Source organism: Chelon labrosus, assembly GCF_963514085.1.
Source record: "Chelon labrosus genome assembly, chromosome: 12".
Lineage (NCBI taxonomy): Eukaryota > Metazoa > Chordata > Actinopteri > Mugiliformes > Mugilidae > Chelon > Chelon labrosus.
The window spans coordinates 6,317,327-6,343,611 of record NC_140345.1 but is presented as its reverse complement, the minus strand read 5'-3'; the positions used below and the strand labels follow the sequence as shown (position 1 = coordinate 6,343,611).

The 26,285-nt window shown below is 39.8% G+C and overlaps 1 protein-coding gene across 1 annotated transcript in view; it reads left to right on the top strand.

Moving 5' to 3' along the window:
• The window catches only part of grik3 (glutamate ionotropic receptor kainate type subunit 3), an 87,941-nt gene that overhangs the window by 27,763 nt on the left and 33,893 nt on the right, over positions 1–26,285 (top strand). The window contains exons 2-5 of the mRNA XM_084556950.1: positions 20,104–20,277; positions 20,456–20,713; positions 20,796–20,983; positions 24,329–24,376. Coding sequence (XP_084413076.1) covers positions 20,104–20,277; positions 20,456–20,713; positions 20,796–20,983; positions 24,329–24,376 — 668 coding nt within the window. The remainder of the gene's footprint in view (positions 1–20,103; positions 20,278–20,455; positions 20,714–20,795; positions 20,984–24,328; positions 24,377–26,285) is intronic.

The following is a 26,285-nucleotide window of genomic DNA, read 5'->3' as shown; positions in this document are numbered from 1 at the left end:
CAGCATCTCATGAATTAATTCCTGTCTAGTCTTAATAAATTTGACCTTTACTTTGAGTTGAATCCACGAGTAATGCAGCTACTTCAGTGTGACATTGTGCTTTATTTCAAAAGCTGCTAGGATTAGGTGTAAACTCATCATAAGTGAGGTTTCATCTTAAAATAAATCACTTTTTGATTTGTACAATACCAGACATGCTACACCTGCTCTATTTACTACTTACTAAGTTTCAAGTAAATGCTTACCCAAGCATTATCCTTTTTGTGTTTCGTGTGAACGCTCTCAAAGGCAAACAAAATCTGCTGTTGGTGTCAGATTTCATGCTTCACAACTGATATTAAGGCTAAATGTGGGTCACCCAAAGTAGAGAGGGGTGCTGAGCAAGCTTAATTGCTTTGTCTCTCTTAAGGTTTGAAAGGGGGGAAAAAAAAGTGTCCTTTGTGTGTGTGCAGTGGATTTAAGTCGATTAAAGTTGCAGAACGGCGCGCTTACGCTATAATTTTTTAAGCATATATGCCATAAACATGATAATTTAATATCTTGTGCATCACACCAATCATAAATCTCTTCCTGGGAGATGAGCAACATCTAGAGCACATGCATCATTTTTATATACTCCAGTCTATACATAGCTATTTTCATCTTTTGGGAAATGCACCCAGACTGGTTCTTCATCTTAAAAACAGCACCTGGCAGAGACAACAACCCCGTGCACAGTAGACCATAGCTTGAAAGAGGAATAATTATGTTCAAATTACCTGGTAAGCAATCATTTAATTCACCTTGTCACATTGAATAAGGATTAATTTGCAGCCAAATATTACACAATGAATTATTGAATAACTCATTTCCCAAGCCAAATTAATCTTGAGGATTGATGGTGTGGATGTAACCTGTGATCGGAGTAACATATTTCATGAGTCACTGGTGGCGCGCTACACGTCCACAAGGGCATTACCGCATGATGTCTTGATTCCGACTGACTGTCCCCATTTGGATCCAGGTTATATAAACAAACAGAGGACGTTGGTTTGGAAGTAGACTGAATTATGATTTTGCAGTCACTCAGCATTTTAATTAAGTCTGTTAACGGATTATGACAGTGCATAAAACACCGCACATCACATGTAATGACTCGTGAACCATTTCTTCCTGATTACTCCAGACATCCCAAATGATTCAGTGCAGTGTCCTTTAAAAGTTGATTGAGGCTCCCTTGATGTCTGGGATCGGGACTCAGTGGTGCACAGCAGTTACGCAACTGCACAACTTGATTTCCTGCAGTCTGTCATCCACCGTCGGAAAACTATTACAGGATATTATGGACAAGGTAAAGCAGGTCGCATGTAAGTTTCTTCAAACAACTTAGCACTCCAGGCTGACTCTTGCTTTGAATAACAAAATAGATCCTTGACTTCATCCACTCACTGGCTTTACAGTATCCCTGCTTTCATGTTTCAAGCAGCGTTGGAGTGACTGTTACTAAACTAGTGCTGTGTGAAAGTCCTTAAGGAAGCAAGTGTATCACGGTTGTTTCTCTGTGCGCTAGTCTCTTCTCTCGCCGCCACACTGTTGGCTCTCTTTAGGTCAGGCATTATGCTTGCTTTAGGCTCTTGATCCCACAAGCACCCTTGAGATTGGCCGGGCGGGTTTAGTTGCCTCTTGGCACATGGCCTTTATTATACTGTGTTAGATTGGCAGATGAATACTATTGCACTATTCTCTCTCTGTGTTGGAGGCTATAGACCAGGGTCTCGCCAAGTTTCAAGGGTGTCCGCAGTATGCCCAACCGCATTCCCCAGCCTCCCACAGTCCAACCTCGTTTCCTGGAAATCATTTGTCTGTGTTACTAAATTTTTTTGCTTGTGTCTTTTAATGTGCACAAACGCACAGATGTCAGCGCTCTGTCAGCTGTCGGCACAATTCACATTCTGCCATTGATTCAGTTAATAACAAAATTAGTAAATATTCCAATTTAACATTTCTTAATTTAAAAAATGATATTATTTATAAAATATTAAATCACTTCTTTTTACATATTTAGTGTAGACTGTAATCTTTTACAAATGACTAGTTTCTAGTCCTTTGAGTATCTAAACACTGACCCTAAGCCACAGAACGGTTTATTCCACTCTTCATTTATACCATATTACAACATATTTTCTCATTGATTTCCGCTCTGTATCAACATTTTGCAGCTTGATAGAAATGTCAATTGCGCAGTATGTAATTTCAGCTGCAGGGGTCTCTCAATCAAAACAATAGCAAAAAACGCACATAACATAGGATCTTCGGACGTGTTGTGTTCACCACCATTACAGTCGAAAATATACCTGCTGTTGTTGATATGGTAACAATTTAAATGGATCAGCATAACGTGAGCAATATGAACAATGGCATGAAAAACTCAGCAGCGTGGCTATCAAGTTGTCTGATGTCTGCACTCTACAGATTTCTTAACGTTTGAGCATTGTTGGAAACAGTTTGGATACTGGATGTTCATTTTGGACATTTTTTCATTTTCATACATTGTAATGCAGAAATCTTACTTAGCTTCAGTTAATAACGACTCTTTAACATTTTAGAATTCAGACATGTTTCTTACAGCATATTTGTAATTCCGACATTAAAATATCTCCGATCATCAGTTTATCTGTCATTCATGTTAATCAGAATGCATTTTGTATGAACTGGACAAGCTGCGGCCTCCTCAGTTACACACAGACTATGGTGTTCAAAACATGACCTTGATTTGACACCAAGCCACCGGCATTGTGGTGACCAAGAGAGAAACCGCAGCGTGTGCAGTTATTTCTGAAACCTTTTATTAGTAAAAGCCTCATAAGAAAAGCCGTTAACCTGGTGGTTTCAGTGGGTAATGAACTTGTCAGCTCTGAGCTTTTAGAGTTTGTTGGCTTTGTCGTTTTTTATTATTATTCTATTCAGCACCTTGGTCACTCTTCTCCCCACTGCTGATTTCTCAAGTCTCCACTTGGCTGCTTTTTTTTTTTTTTGCGCCAGGAACACATTTTAGCTCCTCTCAGTGGACCATAAGTATCGAATTGCCTTTCTTTCAAAATAAATAATCTGCTCCTGTAATGCTCGTACTGTGTATTCCCACAAATGCTAAGCAGCCAAAATGCTGTTGTGGCAAGGGGATTTTCTGTTCCTTTTCAGCAGCCTATCAATAGTATTAGACCTGCCAGATAAAAGCACAGAGACTTGACTGCACAAGAAGGTGAGTTTTGTATGAGGTATAGATTTGCCTCAGTCCCTTTTCACTTCATTTGAGATTTCTTGACTTTTTCATTTGGCCGAGGAAAATGCCATCGGCTTAGGTAGCATGCATTACTCTGCAATGGGAGCAGGGGCGTTTTTATGGCACTCTGTATGGCCTTGTGATATTTTTGTGGACAAAAAAGAGTGGAGCTACTCATTATATGACAACTGCCAGATCAGATTATTTCACTGGGTTGAAAATGCACTGAAACGTGCATGACTCCTTCATAATAATATTTTAAGTTCCCAGTTTCCTATTCAATTGATTTGCTTTTTTAATATGCTTTTATTGGATAGTAGTCAGTAAAGAGAGACAGGAAGCCCTGGGATGAGAGGGAGGGAACAACATGCAGCAAAGGGCAGAGCGATAAGGGTCATAGCTTCAGGTCGTGGGGAGACGGCTAAGAATCTATTAATTATTTTTCATGCTACACCACACATTCCCCATATGTTACTCCACATGGAAGTGAAGAACTGAAGTGAAGCTTGGCAACCCAGCAAGTCCAGTTGCCTTAGTTTTTAGCTTATATATAAATATGTACCCTGACCTGGGTGACTGAGAACCTTCACTGACATATTCCTAAACCTGACCTGATGTTTTTGCTGCTTAAAACCGTAATCTAGCAGCGGTAGAAGGCGAATAAAATCAGCAACACGAAGCAAGAGAAACCAGCTAACAAAGATGATTGATGATGGGAATCAAGCCCTAGTTTCTATTGTGAGCTGGTGCTACACCTTCAAAAAGTCAGCCAGTCAAACGTTTCACACCCATGTATAGGCTATAAATATGTGTTGGAACAATACAACAAGTCATTTTATGAAGACTGGTCCTGGAATGCGAGATGGATTTTAACCAAACACATAATCCAAACAAAACTTGCAATGAATGGACTAAAATCATGTGACTGATTTATCAAACATCATTATCAGCATTCCTGTACATATGTAATTAAATCAGGAATTGATTTGTATCTTGACAAACTGCTAAACTTGATCTTGCCAACAACTACGCACAAACAATATGAGTAACAGCACCATCAGAAAAACGTTCCGTTCCGCCTGTTTGTAAATCATCAGCCCACTTCAGACATGTCTGCATGCGTTTTTCGGTTGAGTGACCAGACATGAAGCTGAGCCCGTTGTATGGGCGATTGACACGGTGCACGCATGTTCTGCATTCTCTTAACACACTGTTGGATGTACCTCACACTGGGCTGCTTTAGCATGATACCATGTCCATGTCAGGGATCAAAGCAAACAGAGAAGGCAAATTATGCTGTGCAGAGTGTGTGACCATCACTCGGCGGGCGAGTGGGGAGGAAGCGATGTGAGAAAACATGTTGTAGCCGCGCTCAGAAGTTGCTGCCAAGAAGACAGAGCTTTTCCAACTCCCTCTCAAGTCACCTTCAAGTAGGCTTGAAATATGATGTGCGTGGTTGGCTGAGCTCAGCTGTGGAAGGGCGTCACTGGGCACACTTTATTTTGGAAGACATTGTGACCTTGAAATTTGCTTGTTTTGGGATTGTTTGTCACATAAGGCTGTTGCTTGGAATCAGGGATGTTATGGGATGATGTCTTCAATTTTAAATGGCTTCCACGCCCTTCCAACAAAAGTTGCTTGAAGCATAGCTACCTTAAAATTATTTGAAGTACGTCCCGTAGAGATAAGTATATTGCATGCTAGAATGCTATAAACAATATAGTGCTGCATCCTCCTTTTAAGAACACATACTCCTGACGATCGGATATTTGTGGTGTATTTAAGAGAAAATCTAATAAAATTGTTTTGTTTTTTTTAAAAAAAGTGCATTTTCTTCGGTATTGCCTCAGGACTTTATCAGTGGCTGTGTAATGAAACACATACTTAATGGGTTTGTTTAAAACGGCCTAATGGTGTTCTTGGTCTGGGTCCAAAGATACTCAGAAAGGCAATGCAGGAATAATTTAAACATTTAACTCCAGGCCGTATATTTTTGTCAAGGGCACTGATCTCATTAGAATTATTCCCTTATGCCTCTGACTGACGTTTCTTTTTTGCGCTCTGGCTTTTTGACTCACAAGTGTTTGCTTTGATTTTGCCGCGATTGCCGGTGCGAAGGAACTTGGCACTATGAACAAAGATCAGTGATGAGACTCGTTGCACCTGTCAGAGCTGACCAGATCAGGTAATGAGGAAAGTCCCTCAGGATGTTAACGAAGCCATTAAGCACTCATGTGTGAAACTGCGAGGAAGCTGGCGTGCTAAATCGTAGGAGCCAAATTAAAATTCACTGCACATGGCACTGAAATGTAAATATCCTGCCTTTGCAAGGATGAGCTGGCCTCCTTCTCCGTGCTCTAATCGGCTTTGAAAATACGGTGCAAAGTGCTTAGGAATAATGCTTGTGCTCTGTGATAAAACAGGCAGTTTTTATTATAAACCTACAATAGTCAAGCCATGTTTGAAAAGGAACTCAAATATAAGCTTTGTGCATTTTGTTCTACATACGGAGAATAAATTACTCCCATTCAGGACATATCATGCGCAACAGTTTTCCCGCACAGCATCTCCTGTTTTATCAAAGTGGATGTGTCTCCTGGAGGCTGTAGATTGTTTATTTAACAAGTCGGTTTTGAAATAAAGATCATAAAATAAGGATAATTCTTGTATATTGTTTGTGATTCAAATGTAGAAATAACTTGATTTATCTGTTCCATGACTGGCAGTGGAGAGTGTGTTTACAAGAGAGCCCGAGATGTTGGCTGTCAATCACATCAGTGCATGTTGATTTACATACAGTCATGAGGGAAATGTGCTTTGAAGCTGATCATTAGGGCTAGTTTGGGATTTTTTTTTTTTGTAGGATATATTTTATAGCAGTGAGTTAGATATATATAAAAATACCTGTAATAACTTAAGTTTTGGTTCCATAAATGTCGAATTCTGCTATCTGTTAATGTCCCCCGGTTGACTGGTCCTTCAAATTCATTGCTCCTTGCTCTCTGCTAATCCTCATGAGCACATGGCCCTCTATACACGCCCCGAGGAGAATAATCTTCCTCCTCATACCACCAGGAAAGTTGGATAAAAACGAGAGCCCGGGGCTTCAATTCTGGTGCGCTGAGATTGGTCTTGTTCCAGAGGATGTGAACGCTCGCGCAGACACAGTGAAGTTAATTTCCATTTGAGTGCCTCCTGTCCCAGAAACTAGCTAGAGGTGTCCCAAATGATCTGACCTGCACCTCCCCCTCATTTGTCTACATTAACTTTGCATGTGTGGTCCGTCCAATAATAAGTGGGGCAGGTTTATATTTAGCTGCACCTGCAGTGACTTTGAAAAACACGGTGACTCTTGTCTTCAAACCGATGTCAACCTCTCCCTTCCAGTTCCTGTAAGAAATCATAAGTCTGAGCTCTTTTTTTAATGTTAATATGATTTGGATTTATTACACGTATTTACACATCTGCTTCTTTGCCTTTGTATTGACGCCATGCTTTGAGTTTTTTTTGTTTTGCAGTTGAAAATGCAGTAAAGCTTTTCAGAGATGTTTATTGCCTTCTTCAAAAGTAAGGCAAGCGATCATAAAAAGATACTTATACCCTGTTTTCATTATGCCCCTGGCAAAAGACACTAATTTCTATGGGTGGGTGCCGATAATAGCTCTGTCAAAGAGTTTTATATGTAGCTGAACTCAAACTCTTGTTCTAATTATGTTAAGCATTAAAGCAACTAAGTAGTTGTCAAAACTGCACGGTAATAAGGTGGCCTAAATTAAACAATGCCTTTCCATTTCAGTGTACACTTGGAGGCAGCTTGCAGGGATAAACACAGGCCTTGGTATTAATTGTACCTTTGGTTTTAAAATCGATGTCGGTTACGCAGCACTATTTTTGCGACCCAGAATAGTTATCTAACCTCCCACTTTGAAACCATACATCCAACGGCAGTGCTTTAACCCTCAGGATGAGTCAATTGGTCTGCAACAGGTTTGCGACCGTAAAATTAAAAGCTTCCTCCAAAGTGCTACTAATGAAAACGAAGCCCCGGAGCGCCCAAGTGACCAGATGAAAAGAACATAAAACTCCACAGTGAAGCCTTGAGGTTGGAAGGCTATTACACTCAGCCTTCGGTGCTGCCGTCGCACCGACGCTCGTCACATTATATTGATTCTAACGTAAAATATAGCATGATGAAAGCCGTGTAGGAATGAAAACTAAATGTGTTTGTGTGGCGAAGAGTGTGATATGTTATGAGGCGTACTGACCGAAAACAGCCCGGTGTAACACATTGGTGGTGGAATACAGCTTAGAAAGAAAGAATCAGGTTTGAGTAATACGTGTCGTGAAGGTTTCAACAGTTTATAATCTATCAAGAAGGCTTTTACAACTCTGGAAAAATAGCTGATATCAAACGCACCAAAGGCATTTTATATTATATATGAAGTAATCTGTTGTACCATGTGTGCTTTGACAACAACAATCCTAAGTTTTTTGCCAGACTTGCAGTGACATCTCTGCTGTGCCAACAATAGAATAGAGTATAAAGCGTCCTAACCAGAAACGTCACATACTTGCATGAAATGCGAACTACCCAAGAAAGGAACTGCCCAGAACGTCATCTGTAACCATCCACGGAGCATTAGTAATGTCAGTTAAATGGATACTAAAAGACAATACCCCCACCAGAAAACAGTCACGCACTGTGCTGCCATCTGACAAGCACTACGAGGTAGTCGGCTGTGTTAGCACCAGACTTTCGGAGCAGTTTCTTTCGTCAGGCTGTGAGATTACTGAATTCATCCTCCACACTCCACCATGTGTGGAAATTAGCTTCAGCTGTACACAGTATACCGTACGACAGACATTGCTTCTGCAACCGTGAGTGTCCCCCCCCCCCCCCCCCCGTAGTTGCCCGTTACAAACAAACTAATAAATAAATACACGGAAAGGTTTGCTGAAATTTTGCTAAGCACCTTAGCGTTGCTTAGTGAAAGTTACACTGAATGTTGAATCTTGAACGTTACATGGTGGACTGAACTGAATGAAGAGCTTGCATTGTTGTTTCCACACAGTGCCGTTTTCTGCATGGATAACATGGTCTTACTATGCTGCAGTGCGAAATCATTCTGTTTAGCCTGCCTAGCGAACTGAGTTCACTTACTTGCTCACTTATGTAGATCCCTTCTTTGAAGTAGTCAGACTGAATGTGAATGTTGCTGTACAGCAGTGTTTCCCACAAAATGTCAAGAGACTCTCTTTTTTTATTTCTTTTTTTTTGGAGGGGTTCCACTGTCTTAGTAAAAGCTCCTAATTGTGATGCTATCCCAACTATTAAAGACTATTCATACAGTATATGATACAAAACTCATAATTTATTTCTATATCTCAGTCCCTCTTTAAATTACCGCAATTAACGCAAATATTGGAATTAGCAACAGATAGCAGCAGCCTGTGCAGTTCATCTGTTCATACACAGGAAAACTAAACAAAATGTTTTTGAGACGTGGCATTCTATGGGAAACCGTATGTAAGGTTAAATGAAGTATCTAAACAGTTGGCTTTCAATCTAACTTTGCTAGCTAGCGCTTATAAAGTGAAGCTAGCTCACGTCAAGTCTGAAGTCGTTTCCTTCGAGTTTTGAACAACTCTCTTTAAATCATTTTAAATCTCCATGGCCTAAAGTCAACAACACAAACATTGGGTTTTAAAATGTGGCGGTAATGTACATTTTTTGAAGAATATAGTGGAGAGGCCACTGTCATCTTTCCCTCAGTCATCTGTGGAGAATTACTTGTAAAATTAGCTTACTTCTGAACACATACTATAATTAGCCTTATCAAGTATAATCAGTGGCCTGTCACTTTTATTCTCACTCCGTTTCTTCATTGTTGTTGTTACGTCATTACAAATTACCTATTTGACTGGCATTCTGGTGGAAAACACCCTGTGTGACTAATCACTTGTGCGGGGTGCTTGAAAGTTTCAGCACATAGAGAGCCAATGGATTTCTGCACCGTGTTCAATTACCCTTTAAAAAGTGAACAAGTGCAAGGTCAAGGCCAGTTTTACACAAACGTATTTGAAGAGTTTTGCAGTGTTCACATTTGCATGAATACCACTGACATTATAAGTCTGTGCCGAAAAAATGTGAGAGGGTATAGATGGCTGACGGCAGAATAAGTATAAGGCTTCGCAGCTGGTGTGTGTGGAGCAGACTCTTCTAGGCACACTACCATGCTGCAGTGAGGTAAAGGAGATTATTCTAAGTAAAAGATACGACTTAATCATAATAGTAGATCTAAAATGAAACGATTTCTTTAGTATTACGTGCTCTAGGCCAAGCAGCAATGAATTACTTTCTGACAAGACAAAACAGACACAGTACAGTATGTGGACTGTATTTTTAAACCAGAGAAAGAGGAGGCAGCCACAGCTAGCTGGTGAGTAAGCTTGTTTGGGGTCATGACCAAATTGCTTATTGACAAATGTTGCCAAGGATACAATCCTTATCCTGTATTTATCCTTATGTAAGTCCACTTCCCAAACACACAAACATTGAATTGAAGGTGCACCTTCCAAAGCTGTTGTTTATGCACACTGTGGGGCTTTTTTTGTGCTGTTGGCCACCTTCGAGTCCCACTGTGACAAAGAACCAAGGCAGCAGGTCTGCATATTTTCTGCCACCATATGTGGACAAAGAAAGGTTGCTGTGGGTGAGGAGACGGATGGGGTAGGGATAGTGATGGACACAGGTAGCTTGGCACAGCTCAGAACCCCTCATCCACCTGGCATTAGTTACCATTGTCTCAGTCCCTGTTTTTCTGGCACAGCCTTTGATTGAACTGGCGGTGAGGTGAGGATTTGGCATGGGGAGGGTTTTACCTCCATGATAACAATAGGCCACAGACCGGGAAGGTGGCTGTTTGTATCATGCATTGTGGAACAGGATTGTCTAATGGAGGTTCGCTGCGCATTGTGCAGTGTTTCTAGAAAGGGATTTGTGGTTTGTTAAAGGGCATCTGTGCCCCGCTGCTCGGTTTGGCTAATCAATTCAGCATCCTCGCTGGGTTGTCCCACAGATGTCCTCATACAGTATAAGGCAGTTTCTCTTCAGTAGAGGATCTAATTGACGTAGGGAATATTTTATAGCATGCAGGGAGAAAGATATACCCATTAATACTTGTTTGGTTTAAGGAAAAAAAAAAGGTATTTTCATTGCAAGCACGCCCTGACACCCCTAATCATGACCAGGGTGCCCTGTACGGTGCAGAGCACAAGCTCCCGCCCTGACAGATTATCCAGTGTGAATGTTTGGGAATGATAATGAGATCAAAACACCTCACTAAGCTGGGTAGAGAGGGTGGAGACTGGAGAGGGAGAGCGAGTAAGGGGAAGCTAGCAGGAGAGAGCTCGGGAGAAGGTGAGCGATAGCTGCGATAAATTGCAGAAGCAGAACCACTTGAGCATAAAATTAGATTTTACAAATGTGTTGTTACCTGACAGTCCTCTGACAGAGGAGATATCACAACATTATAGGGCTGCATGAGTACTACTAATCGTATCAAATAAATAAGAACGCCTCTCAGCTGTGATGGAACTGGATGGAGCTTCGGTGAGGACGGCGAGTTACATGGAGAAATAACATAATTAAAAGAGCTTTTCTCATTATGGACTCAAACATTAGGAAACACAATTCAATCTATATGATAATATGTTATGCTGTGAGAAAGCTGTATGCATTATTGTCTAAATGCTGTGACACTTAAAACATTGTCACTGAGTGTTGATTCAATATTTTGAAATGTGTCCTTTTAGAACATAAGGACACATTTATCCAGTTTCAGAATGACCACCATGATTCAAGGACACTTTTGCAGGACAGTACTTGATATCAGGAAGGCCTGAACCTGCACCATATGCTGCAATCCACCACTAGGTGGAAGGCACAATGCTGGTGGCTTCAGTAACTGGAAGAAATCAATGATAAAAACATAACAAAACTTACATTTATTACATGCACAGCCTGTCAAAGTAAGAAATATAGACTGTCATTCCACATAATGGATTGTTATGTGACAGAGTATTTGAGGAAACAATTATTTGTTACTGGCAGTTACAATTGTAAGTTGAATACATCATTAAGACAACAATGGGGACAGAATGAATCTGTCTGAATGACAAATAGAAGATCTAATTCAAGTCGGCTCAGCAGAGAAGACAATGTGTACGAGAAACAAGTGCGCGGAAGCGAGCTTTATCTGTAGTATGCTGCTCGCAGAAATGGCGTGTACGTGCGTGAACCCGATGCACAACGAATAAATATATAGAGGCGATAAATCTACTTGAAAATGTTTAACCTGATGTTTATTGCTTGATATTTCAAATAGATCATTTCATCCACTATAGCGCAACGGTCTTCACAATAATGTCAATAATAAATAACAATCTCCCGTAAAGAATTGCAGACACTTTTATGTCTGCAGTTTTTTTAACAGCTGGTTTCGTTTTCTTTTCAGTAGGTGAATATTGTATTTGGAAAGTTCTTTTTTCTTAAAATACTGATCACTCAAAATAGGTTTTCAAATTTAGACCACTTTAGCACAGAGAGAGACATTCAAATTTTCTGTACCTTTTAACCAACATTAAAGGCTACAACAAATGTTTATGTATTTATAATTTGGGGTTGTGTAAAGTAATGTAGTGTTGTTAATTTATTTTTTATGACATTGTGGTTCTGAGAAAAAAAAAAAAGAAAAAGATTTAGATTATTTATTCCATGTCAAAGCAAAATGACTCGGGAATCACTTAATTGTCAAGGTTATGAATAAGAACCTTAACAGTCAAGACATCTCCTTGCTGTCATTGTGGTTCAGGTTGCTAATATGGAGGGGGCACTTGTCAAGGTTAATTTGTGAGGCAAATATTCCCATCCTGCTTTCATGTTAAAATTAGCCCAGTACAAAGACATTAGTTAACTGAACTGAGACTATTAGTACCACATAAAATATCCAGCTACTGCATTATAACACCTATATTCACCAGGAATCATTTAATTTTCTTACTAAATCCACATACAGATCTTTACTAATGTTTTGCTAATGTTTAATATAAGGAGGAAAAGGTAAGCAATACTGTGACCAAAATGAATTTTCACACTGCACAGTGACATGAAGGAGATCAATGAAAGGTACTATTTACACTGCTAAACGCTTTTTCAATAAGATGATTCTAAGTAAAGATCAGATTTTTACAGATTGATATACGAGGAGGGTTATCCTTACTGAGTATAACCATACATTCATAAAAGTCTAGTTTAATGTCATTGTTTATCGTGTAATGAATGTCATTCATTTATAAATCATTTATACTGTTAGCAGTCACTTCTGCCATTTTGCTCTTAACGTGTGCCAGCATCAGAGCACACATACCCGTCACTTGATATCATTCTTACTACAGTTCTAGATTAAACACTAATAAATCAGTAGTGTGCTTTAGAATTTAATTTAATAGTTTACACTTTGATTAAGTCTTAACTCTGGCTATAGATTATATTCCTCTAGAGGGTTTTTCTGTCATTATTCTGTACCTAACCATGAACACACCATATACCACACGATGGTGGCCTGAGTAACAGGAAAACTGTCTCTCTATGCTAGGGTTTAAACTATTTGTTGAGCCTGTAAAGCATTAATTAGCTCATTGCTTGTTTTTCGTAAAGGGTTGAAGAGGGATTGGAGCATTAGCAGAACGACGTGGAAACACTCTAAACAGGTCACCGATCTGCTGCCGGGCTAACGCACAGACAAACATGTTCACACTAACACCTGCAGGCAATTTACACTCTTAGATCCACCTGACCTGCATGTGTTTGGTGGGTAAGAACAGACCAGAGCAGTTGGGGGGAACCCAAGAGAACATGCGGAGAAGAACCACAGCTAAGATCAAACTCAGAGCCGTCTTGCTGTGAAGTGACTTTGCTAACTAATGAGCCAACATGCTGCCAGACACCATTAATTAACCAGCACCCTTAATTTCCTGTCATGATACTCATCATTGATTAAATGTAACAGATTCCTGGCCTGTTTGTTCCCTATACGTGCTGTGCAAAACGCAGCAAACTTAACCACATGTCTCAGTTAGTCCCCAGTGTTGAGCTGTTACCCATAATTACGAAGGAACATATTCTTCCCAAGATTGGCTGCGTTTCCGGATGTTCATGGTGGTTTGTGTGTGCGCTTTATGCTGGTCATTGTTTGCTGCCATCATTGTGATGCTGAGTGCTGTTGCACATCCAGGGAGACGGGAAGCTATTCACAGGGAGATTGGGAATCCCACCAGCGAAGAGAAAGTACAAAAGAGCAACACTCAGAAATGCTGTGGGCGAGCACACATGTATCCAAGAGCATAATGAGCTACTTTCATTGTTCAGGCTTCTGCATTGGTTTGCCTGGCTGCAAGGAATTGGTTTTGACAAGCTCAGTGTATCTGACAATGAAGGGCAATAAAAATAAAACATCTACTTTTAATGGAGCTGTAATATATATTGATCTAGTGGCAAACTGTATATATGATGACTTTTCCTTATTGTTTTTATACACAGTGGCTTTTTCTGTTTAGTCATTTTGACATTGAAAACAAATCTTAAATTTAGATTCTAGTTTAAAAAAACAAAACAAAAAAGAAACACGCTGGTTGTAGCTACAAGTAAGGTCAGACTGTTGCTTGGCGGAAACACCAGAAAAGTCATTGATCTTGCTTCTCCTCTGCACAAAATTTTAATGTTGCACATTGCAAGGGCAATGCTATCACAGATTTTACCTCAGTAGTAAAAAGTGCAGACACAGAAAATGACCTTGCCTTGCTTTAAAACTGTGGTGACTGCATGTATTTTGAACAGACATATTGTTTTGTTTTTTATTGTTTCAGTCTTTGCAATTATTCTAAGGATAGAGACCATCGTCTTCTCATAAACACTGATATTTATATTTTATTACCAACAAAGACTTTTTTAGGATGAAAACACTGAATGAACTGCCAACATACATGTTCATTCAACAATAACTTGGAAACAACATTAGATTTAAGTCTATGCAGGTTGTTACATGGCAGAAACATGTTAAAAGTATCTCTTCCAAACTAGTCAGTGTATTAGGATAATGTTTCCTTGTTTTAGTAGACTGTCATGCTATCACTCAGTTGACACTCTTGAAGTCCATACATGCAGTAGATGATGAACACAAGTATTTTCAGAAGTACCCAGATGATTCCAAGCAAGCCACCTAAGCTGGTTTGCAGGCAGCCTGCCACTGCATAACTTCAGAGGTTGGGTTTATGCTTGTGCATTTGCCCGCATTGTTAGCGGGCACATAACATGTTTGGCTTTCATGCTACAACATCGATTTTTGCAAGGGCATGTGCAGCTGAAATGTGAAACCTCTGGTTTTGACTCTGCACAGCTTGTCTCTTTCAGTTCCTGTAGGCCCTGCAGACCCCTCTGCATACGCAGCTTCTGTTTAAGTAGAAAATTCAGCCTGATTTCCATTCACACCGCAGATCACCACAGGCATTAATTTGCATGGAGGCCAAATGTTTTAATGTATAATTTAAAAGCTTAAATAATAGCATTTTCTGAACTTAAAAGCCATGCCTTGGACACATTAGTTACCTGAACAATTGTCATACCTTATTAAAATCCTCATGTTGTTTTTGTGTTCACTGCGCACCTTTTGTCTGACTGGGTAAATTTGACCTGGGCTGTTTTGACTGCTTGTAAAGCATGATGTATAAAAAATTTTAAATGTTTTTTTTGTTTCACCTTTTTAGTGAAATTCTTTCCAACACATTAACATTACATTTTACATTTATTTTTGTAATTTATGGGATGATGCACCTAATTTGCAAAAATGTACAAATCGTTTTTGAGTTGAAATTCTGAATTATTTTCACTATGCTTATGATCAGAGACATATATGTTGAGCCATTATCACAGACTGGTATATGTCAATGTTCAGTCAGGATATTGTTTTGAAACCTTTTTGATTTCTTTTAATGGTGGCAAATAGTGACACGTGTTGTTGTTTTAACTGGTTATAAAGCACAATGTGTAAAATGATCACACCATTCTAGGTTACATATTTTTAGCCAACTTCATTACAAGTCATTACCATAGATGTTACACCTGTATTTATGAAAATAAACCTAATTTACATGAAATTATTAGTTATTTAGCATAACTACTGATGGTTAAGTCAAGCATTAGCCAGGATACCCCCAGGTCAAAATTGACTGATGCAACTGTTTTCATAAATAAGAGAGGAAACAAATATAATTTGCAAAGTGCAGCATTTATTTAAAAAGACCTTGATCTTGTCCCGAATTGGAGAAAGACATATCACAGGTGCAAAATTAACATGTTTTTTGTGTTGTCTGGAGGCCAGTTGCACATCAGAGATTGTAAATTTTACACTGAAAGAATCTAGGAGTTGGAAGTTGCTTTGACGCACGTGTGTGTATTAGTTTGTGTGTGCAATAGTGTGACCCATTGCACCACTAAATATAACCGGGTCAAATTGAGCCGGGAAGACAACAGGTGCCATGAATTTTGATAAAACACACATAATTTAACAAATATAGTCAGAATTAATTTGACTTGTAAAGAGCATTGTAGGGAACATCCATGTCATTTAGCAATTATATGGATTATATGGATATGGAGTTATGGCAGTTTACATTTTGAAATCAGGTCAAATTGACCCGAAGACAACAGGAGGGTTAAAATGTCTGCATTGGTTCTAAATTCAATACAATAATGACATATTAAGATATATATATATGTTTATTGGGTTGTAGCCTGTTATACCAATTGTACTTTTTACTTGAGTAACTCAATCTGCCAATCTATAATATTAAAATAAAGTGCAAACTGCATCAGATCCAAGACATTAGGAAAACACTTGGATACCATTAGATTAACAACTGGAGTAACTAAGGTTTGTATTTTTAATTACACGATAGATGTCTCTCCTCTCTCTCTGTTAACGTGTCACTAAGTTTAGGTGGTCTAGTTGAACACATTTTGACATTTAGGTTACAATCATCCTCTCTTCACATACATCAGTCTGCGCCTTTTGAATGCAGCTGATCCATAAAGTCCTCAAAGGAGAAATTATGGAAACGGCTGCAATTAGTGGCTGATTTATATATATTGTGGCGAGACCTTGGAGACTAATTAAAGGCCTTTGTGTTCTTGTCTACTGAAGACATGCTCATTTAAAAAGCCTCTTGACTGAGATTCACAAGAACAAGTCAGACATTCGTGCGTCTAAATTTTCACCCAGCCGCTGCAATAATGAACATTCAGTGTAGTTGTTTAAATGGGAATTTGTAAACATGCACTATAATATTCCAATCTCGGCATCATTAGAGTAAATACGATGCTAAAGAGAACTGCTCGGACTTTATTTGATGGAGGATGGAGTTGCGGGAGGTCTTGTGCTTTAAGCCGTGCCATTGTGCTTATGGCAGATTTCTAAATAGGGCAAAGCAAATTATCTGCAGGATTTTCCTCCCAAGGAGCAGGTTTCCCCCCTGTTTATTAAATTTGTTAGAGTGCTTCTGAGCAATGCACGTTTTATCCGCTTAACAGTCAAATTACTATATACTCCAGCAATTACTTAATGTACTCTAATGAGATTTCCCCATGAAATGGAAGAATTCATTTATTTTAATGTGACGCATTCCACCGGGCAGGTTTATGCATCACGTCCCCTCGCAATCCAGACAGGCTTTGAGTCATAAATAGTAAGATGAGCTTGGCTTCCAGAATTGCCACTTTGCCCACAGCAACAGAGGTGTATGATTCTGTAATCCAGGCAATGGGAGTCTGTTCAGGGGCATCAGCGGGTCACAGGTGCTATTCTAAAGCTCAGCTCTCAGCGACCAGGTATTCTCTAGGATTAGTGAAATAATACCGAGCTGACAGTAATAAGTCAGTGTTTGTGTGATAGACCATGAGAGTTCGAAATCCAAAGCACTAATAACACACAAAAATGTCACAATCGAATAGAATGCATCACTTTGAGCATTCAAATTAAGTTTTTTTCTATTGTACAGTGTATTCCCTGTTTTTACTATAGGATATTAGTATGCATTTAAATTCATCAACAGGGTAGAAAACTTGTAAAGTGCTAAAACTGGAGTACAAGACTTTTTCATATAAATGCCAAATGAGTTTTACACATTGGTGATTAAGCTAATCAACAGCAGGTAAATCACACTATTTTGCAGAGTTTTAAATCTGGTGTCTGTGGCGATGTTCCCATGCACACTAACAGCTCATAACTCACAGCCAAATAAAGCAAATGTAGAATACGTAAGAAAAAATAATGGAGCAGTTTGTCAACAGAAAATGAATCATCAACCTTTTGAAAATATATTAAAGAACAATGATGGCACAGTTAAATTACTCTTTTAGCTTCCTGGATAGAACTCTAAGTCAACATGGAACTGATTGGCGAAAAACAAATCGGACTCAAGAAAGCTTTTATTTGAATTCACATGCCTTACTCTGAAGACATCTGCTGTGGAGTTTTACTGTTTGGAAATCTTATCTTAATGCAGAAAAAAAATAAGTTTGAAAGGTTGTCTCTGCAGCTGAAATGATAGCTATAAAATTTAAGTGCAGACATTTGTAACTTTTGATGATGGTGAACTTTCTCTGCCAGAAGTGACAGAAGATAGCAGAGACATTTTGCTTTGTTACTGAAATGGATAATATGTTGAGAGCGGAGGTGGAGAAGCCAGTCTCTCCATACGCTGATGTTCCTGACGGCATCTTTTAAGAAGCTGTCTGGACTGTCTTCTTTAAGGCTGTAGTCAAGCTCCAGAAGGGCTCGGCTGTCGTGTATTTGACAGTACATGTACTGTATTTTACTTTACCAATTACACACAAATAGTAGAACTTACACTATTTTAGTGTTAGATGCAGCATTGGCTTTTTAAGTCATTCATTTTATATAAATTGTATTGAATGGGAGGGCACGTGTCACACTGCAATGTTTTAGGTCCTCCATAATTCACAACATAAAATCACATTTAATGAAGAAATGTCAGAATAGTGAAACTACTTTGTAGCAAATGACTGAAAGAGGCAGTGATTTCAACCACCACCCTTGAGTTTCCAAGGTAACCCTGATGACATCACTATGACAACACCACGTTTATTTCCTCAAACTATAGAAATCTCAGGACATTTTGCATTTTTAGTCTGTAATTACCAGTTTTACCAGTTACCACTTACTAGTGGCAGTGGCGACGGCAGCTTGCAAAGGGTTAAAGGCCTGGACACATCACAACGATCTTAAAGAACTACCAGCGACAAAGGCAGAATGACAACGCCTGCATCTGGAACAGAAAATTGCATATAGGTAGATAGAGCTACAAACCGCCATGCCGGGCAGTCCCCTCCTAAATCATGCTGAACAGCTGGTCCACAATTTATTCATTCCAGATGATTCTGTTGTTGTGAGAATATTTGTGTATTTGAACGTTTAGAGAACAGTCTGTGTTTGCACTCCTGATTTTGCAATTTGCTTACTTTTGGGACACCCGTCTCTCCTCGCCAACTTCCAATCAAGAGAGATCTCCCTCACTGAGGCGCTTTCTCCGTCTACTCAGCCAGATCAGTCTGCTAGAAAAAGCCACCGTCAGAGGTCAGAACTGGTGGAAACAATGCGGGGGGGACACAACCGCAAGTCCGACTGGCTGAAGCTGCTTGTGCTCTGTCCGAGTCAAGCAGTTCAGCAGATGGGCTTCTCTCCTCAAAACCTAATTAATATGGTGCTGTGAGTTTGCAGGGAGGACGGTGGTGCAGCTTATGTGCATTACAAGATGCTAAGACACACCCGACGTTTGATTTCAAGTCAGCAGCAGAGAACTCTGTTGTGAAGAAAAGAAAAGAACAGGAAATGTTACCTATGGGCCTGTAGGCCACATTTGATACCATGTAGACATAACCTTTCCTTTTTTTTAGCAGCCAGGAGGTTGTCATTCAAGGTGCATTGTTTACACTATATCTGTAACATAGACCATTAAAGACACGTGACCAGCAAGATTCAAAATTTCCTGATAAGACACATATAATCTAAACGACTACTTTGAATGGTAACATTTTAGTTATTTATTTATTTTTTTGCTGTTTGCGTGCAGCATATGAAGAAAGATCCTCTAAGAGCTGCTGTTTTTCCTCCACACAGTGTGTAGTGCAGGACTGATGCTCTGACGCACACACACACACCACCACCACCATCTAAAGCAGAACTCGACTTTGATGTTCATACAGACATGTTTTGCAAGTTCTGAGCTGAAGTCCAGTCCATCTAAAAATGAAAAAAAGAAAAAAAAAGAAAATACTTTCCTTAGAATTTTATGTAAAAGAAGAGTGGCCAAGACCAGTTATCTGCTCCACCAATGTGGTATTCAGGTGAAATAAAAGGATGCTTTAATGGAGAGACAAGAGCCCGAGCCGAGACATGCTGCTGCCCTGATGGAACAGACGGACAAGCACGAGCGCACACACACATGCACTCCTTAAATCCATTATGGCTTTAGACTTCAAAGCTGATATTGTTTTTTTTTCAGCATTCCCTCAAAATGGAGAAGGTTGCTCCGTGTTTGCTGAGCAAATTTAATACCTTGTGTAATGTGCACTGCTCCCTTCACTGCTAGTCCTAAGTGCAAATGCCTCTCTGTATTTTTCTCCATTTTAGTCCTAACTGGAACTGTGTTTCTCCTCCAGCTTGTGATAATGATAATGACCGTCATGGCCCTTCTCTTTTGTTTTTCAGGTGGGATTTTCGAACAAACCGACGGACCTGTTTCTCTTGTCAGCGCGGAGGAGCTGGCCTTCAAATTCGCTGTCAATAACATTAACAGAAACAGGACTTTGTTGCCAAACACAACGTTAACATATGACATACAGAGGATTAATATCTATGACAGCTTTGAGGCGTCAAGAAAAGGTGAGTGACTTGTTCTGTGTTCCTTCAAGGATTCTGATCACATTGTGGATGAGGACTAGAATGGTGTTGGTCAAAAAACAACAATCAAAAAAGTCTTGGATTTAAGTTTTTGATAAATCTTACTGTGACAGGTGATCGCATGTTTGCTTCTCAAGCGCTTGTCTCTCCTCCTTTCTAGCTTGTGACCAGCTGTCTTTAGGTGTGGTTGCAATATTTGGACCCTCACATAGCTCATCATCAAACGCTGTGCAGTCCATCTGCAATGCACTGGAAGTGCCACACATCCAGGTGCGGTGGAAACATCACCCCATGGACAACAGGGACTCCTTTTATGCCAATTTATACCCGGATTACTCATCATTGAGCTATGCTATCCTGGACCTGGTGCAGTTTCTCAAATGGAAAACAGCCACTGTTGTATATGACGACAGCACAGGTGCACAGGCAAATAAATACTGCATTTATTGTGCTCTCTTAAACACGTGCGACAAGCTCAGTTGTGTTTCTTGTCTTTTAAGGTCTTATACGGCTACAGGAGCTGATAATGGCCCCGTCAAGATATAACATCAGACTAAAGATCCGCCAGCTTCCTCTCGACTCGCAGGATACGAGGCCTCTTCTCAAAGAAATGAAGAGGAGTCGAGAATTCCGCATCATCTTTGACTGCAGTCACCAGATGGCTGCCCAGATCCTGAAACAGGTCAGTGTGAGGCCTTTGTAGACGCTCCTGTTATCAGATCTTATCTTATCAGACAAATTACAGCACGTGTGTCACTATTATCATTCATGACTGGAGAGTCGAGGCCAGACATTGTCAAGACATTGCCCTTTCACACATGCGACAGACAACAGGAGGCGCATTCTTACCGACTAGAAACACCTTGCTTGGTTCTACCCAAGTGGTGGCACTTGGGCAGAGTATGCACCAACAGGAGGACTCATCAGAATAATGACTGCTTTTGTACTGATACGGACTACATGTATTTGGGCCTGTTGTACAACACAGAACCAAGCACAAAAGAGTATGAAACAGCAATGTCCTTAATATCTTCAATTCACCCAATTGCTCGCTTGCAGCAAATGTTCCAGACAATTTCCTTCTCTATTCACACACTTGGACATCACATGAAATTTTTACCGGGGAGCTGGCAGGATAAGGTCTGGTTAATGTCTGGGCCAACTGATTCAGACATCTGTTCTTGTACAGTGCCAGGTGACATTAAGAAAATGTAAGGGCCGCAGGAATATGGGGAGGTCCACAACTAGCATCAAGCGCTAAATTGCAAATCCAAAATTGACCAAATAATATTTATACACTTTGTGTTTTTTTTTTTTTTTGGTTTAATATTAAACCAACTTTAACAAAGTTGATAAAAATATGTGTTTTACGTTCAAAACTGACAACTACTCTGTTAACTACCAAGGCAAGAATAAGATCCAGCATGTTTCATTAGCGAAACAGTATAGACATGTGTTCTGATATAACTGTTTGTCAGTTAACAAAGAGCTGTCAGTATGATGCACAGAGCAGAGCATGTGTGGGTGGTCTGATGCTCTGTAGATGTCAGGAACAGGCTGGTGGATCCCCCCTGCATTCAGTTCGCTGTCAGCTTCTGTTAACATGTTTACCAAATGCATCGTCTCCTCCAAAGTTATTTAAATAACTCAATGCTCCCTAGTTATTGAGATCTAAGGTGACATATATTCGCTCCTGGCCAGTCTGCACGTCTTCTGCTAAGACATCAGTGTCCTCTTGAGAGAAGTAGTGAGAGAAGGCTTTGAGGCAAAAATGCTCCAGACAGTCCTCTTCCATGACTGAGCCGACCACAGCCTTTATGGATAAATAAGGGAAAGGAAGTGAACCTTATTGCTGACTGCACCATTGATCAATTAAAATAGAGCCCTGCATTTGCATATTTGAAAGCAGCTCACTGCTGTACAAATATATGAGCCTGCAACTGAAGGGTTGTTTTGTTCTGATTTGCATTGTGTTTTGCTGTGAGGGTTTAATTTGTAGAAAATGCATTAGACACAAGTAAGCCATAATACCTGTCCATCACAGCCCCGCAATATAAAGCAGAGCTGCAATAAAGGATTTGATTTATGATTGATTAATCTAAAGAATACTTTATTACTTGGGCTGTGAAATGGGAGAATGAGAGAAACTATTCACAACAGGTTCCTAGAATCAGAGTTGACATATTGAAATAGCTCATCACCTGGTGCAACCAGAGCATTTGTGACATTTTTGCCTGAAACATAGTCTAGATGACTAACTTGCAGCTAATTCAATTTCAGTCAATCATATGTGTCTCTGATACACAGTAGATGATAGCATATTCTAAAAATCCAGTAAATCCCGGTATATTCACCCAACTACATTGATTAGCAGGAGGCTTAAAAATATTTATCAGAAACTAAACTACAACACTTCTTATCGTTTTATATATATATGTATATATTATTTTTATTTTTTTTAAAAAAAGGTCCCTATAAAATAAGACAACAAGTAGAAATCAGAAGAATTTACAAGGAATCAGATTTATGCGCTGTTTATACTTCTGTGCCAATTTGACGGCATAGCTACAGCGTCAGCCGAGACCCTACGTGGACCTTAATGCCGTAGCCTGACATGCACCTCCCCAGAAATGTAACTACGCGTCATAGCGATGCAGACCACAAGAGCTGTGATTGGTCCGCTTGGTGGTACTTTCCGCATTAGTATTTCTGGCTGCTTCTCCATCTGCGCAATTTTCAAATTGGTCAGTAAAGATGGAACACATCAAGGAAAGGTTAACCGAGGAGGTTCGGCGATACGAACATTTGTATGGCTCGTCTTCGGCGAAATTTCAGTCGCCATCGTTGGAAGTGAAGCAGGAAGTGGAAAGACAAAATAATTCCAATTGGCAAAGAAGACATAGCGCCCACTAGTCTTTGGGCGGCATCTTTACAGAGCGAGCCAGACTGTGGGCTACATGCGTACGTTACATTGTCTATGTCGTGCAGAGACATGAACCGCACTTGAGTTTCAAGAAGCACGTCATCTCTGCAGTACTGCATTACGCCCTTGAAATGTTTCCTTTGACAGGCATTGATCTCAAATATTTGTTGGGTGCCATCCTAACGCTGACAAGCTCATGTGCACTCAACCTGCTTCTGTCAAGTTATATATCCCTCTCAGATTGGACAGGGTAGAATGGAAAGCATGTCAGCACAGTATTTTAAAAGAAGGACTACCTTTGTCCTTCGTCGTCACGTGTTTTCCTTATTACTTTTTAAAATGCGACTCTGATGTTTGTGGGAGCAGGGACATATGAAGGTTTACCAAAATAAAATGCTGATGAAGAAAGGTAAATCTGACAGAATATTATATACGGTAAATTCATCCATAATGTATTCTATTAATGACAAAGTCCTGCGTGCAATACCAAACATGAAACTACGCTTCAATGTCGTGTGTTTGGCTTGATGTCTATAGATTCAGAAGTAAACTTGCTTCCACATGAGCATATCATCTTATTTACATAACCTTGGCTTTTTTCCACAAACAGATGGTACAATTAAATGGGAAGCACAGCCGCCATGGGAATGCGGTGCCTTTGAATGTAGATGGAATGAAACAAGTGGCAGTGATGGAGTGTTGGGATATGAGGCAAAGATTACCGAGCTCTTTTGATTGAAGGCTCTCCTCTCTGCCGGGATAACGTCACATGCCCCGAGCCATTCCGAACCATTTAAATGCATAGGAAGGCATCAAGTACCGTTCCTATTCTTTAAGGCTGTGGACCACATGGTGCAGAAATCCCAGCAATTGAGAGCAAAATCCTGTCCACACAATGAACAGCATGTTCGTGAATATGCTGCTCATTAAAACCTGTTATCTACTGGTATATCTTGCTGTGCATCTCTTTAGCATTGTTTGTTCTCACAGTGCCGTCGACTCTGAAATGCTCTGACAAAGTGACCAGTTTCTCTATCCTGTCTCTATTCATTCACACCTTTCTTTCCTGTCTTTCCTCTTTCCTCTGTCTCCGTGTACTTGCAGGCCCAGACCATGGGGATGATGACAGAGTATTACCACTATATCTTCACCACTCTGGTAATGTACCATGCTTGTTAATGCAAATAGAGTCTCGTTTGTTCTCATCTGCCCGGCGCTTGAGTTTTTGATGAATAGTGGCTAATTGCCAGTGGAGTTTGGATCCAGTCCACAACATCAATTTTGTTTGACAAGCTGGAGGCATAATGGAGTCTTCAGTCCGCTGTAGTCAACACTCCGCTTTATAGGAAACTCAACACAAGTCTTTGAGGTAGAAGCAAAAAAAAAACAACCAACAGATTGAGATTCAAAAGAGAATGTGACTTCGGAGTCAGAGGAATATATTAAAGTTGGTTGTCTGTGAGCTCTTAAGGACATAAATAATAATTAAAGGGAGACAGTGCAGGTAAATGTGGTACAATTTAAACTAACAGATATTATCATTAAACCTCCACAGTTGATTTCTTACATTAAGACACTTTTTTTTTACATTGATTGTTATTATTATTATTGTCGTTGTGGTTATTATTATTAGTTTAGGTATTCTAATGGTGTGTTATCTGCTTAAAAATAACTCTGCTTAAATGTAACTATAATTCTTATTTTACTTTGCTGATGTATTCGAGTGAAAGGATTTACAAACAAATCAGAAAATAGTCTGAAGAAAATCTATTTTTGCCATATTTTTAGGAATAAAATGTTACATAAGTCAGGCCATGAATGATATATGAGCAAATTCCCCTCGTAACAAACAAAACAAACAAACCTACCTTTAGAATATAGATAGGAATAAATCTGAAAAGCTCGGTGTATGCAAGTGCTACTGAAGTGGAGATTATTGGCTCACAGTATGAGAATTTATTTATTTATTTTTTTAAGAAAACGGGCCATTAAAAATGTATATTCCATACCTGCTAAAGCACCTGCATTTTTGTAGGTATGGAATATTGATGGAATGGTTTGTTATATGACAGCCACGGTCGAACTGAAAGACTGAATACACTGTGAATCTCTTTCTGGTGACGCTGGAAATATTAACTAATGACCTTAATAGAAAAGTTAATATGATTACAAATATGATTTGATCCACATGTATTTGCTGTGGTAAATTAGTTGTATACTGGCTGATGTGCTCCTGCGGTGCAATAAACAGGCGCTGCAGTTTATTTTGAGTTGATCCTTCATACGCAGTTCTGCTGCTGGAAATATTCCCTAGAGTGCCAAATGTGGATCAATCCACTGCTGAAAATAGATCCCAGCAAATAACTACTTTCTCCTGTTTAAGTAAGATCCCCCAGCCTTTTAGAAATAAATGAAACAAGATTATAAATACTGGCCAGTTGATCCTTCTGTAGGAGCCAATGATCTCAGTGCCACAGACGGGTAGTGAACAACGTATCCTGGATACGTGCCTGTTTACATCCCCTCTTGAATATTTCGAGCCCTTACTCTAATAAAATCATCGCGTCTGGCGAACACAAGTTGACCCAGCAGGGCGCCGCTGCCGTTCTTCCCTGTGACCCTGGCTATGTGGTGACAAACAGACTGAAAGGGAATGAATACCAGCATGCTCTGTGCCGTTCTTTTCGCTCTCTGTTATTGTCTCGGTTTTTGTCTGTCTTGCGCGCACACGCACTCGCTGCCTCTCTGTTCTTAGCCGGTCTGTTGTGATAATGCAATATGACACAGAGGTCCGTGCTTGATGTGTGTCATCTTTCACGCTCGACGCCGTGGCAACGACATTGTTCTGCCATGTGTCATGTTTGTGTAGCATGCCTATTGCTTTAAGCAGGGAAACCCAAAACTCCTTTTATCGCTTGTGTGCCAGTGTGTTTAAGTGTAACTAGTTTGTGCAGCGAGGTATTTACTTGAGAATTAGCCGAAAAACTTTCAGCAGATTTACTATATTTTTTGCATGAAGGTAGGGTATCTTTATAGAATCATTGTGAGGTATATAGCTAAGGCTGCT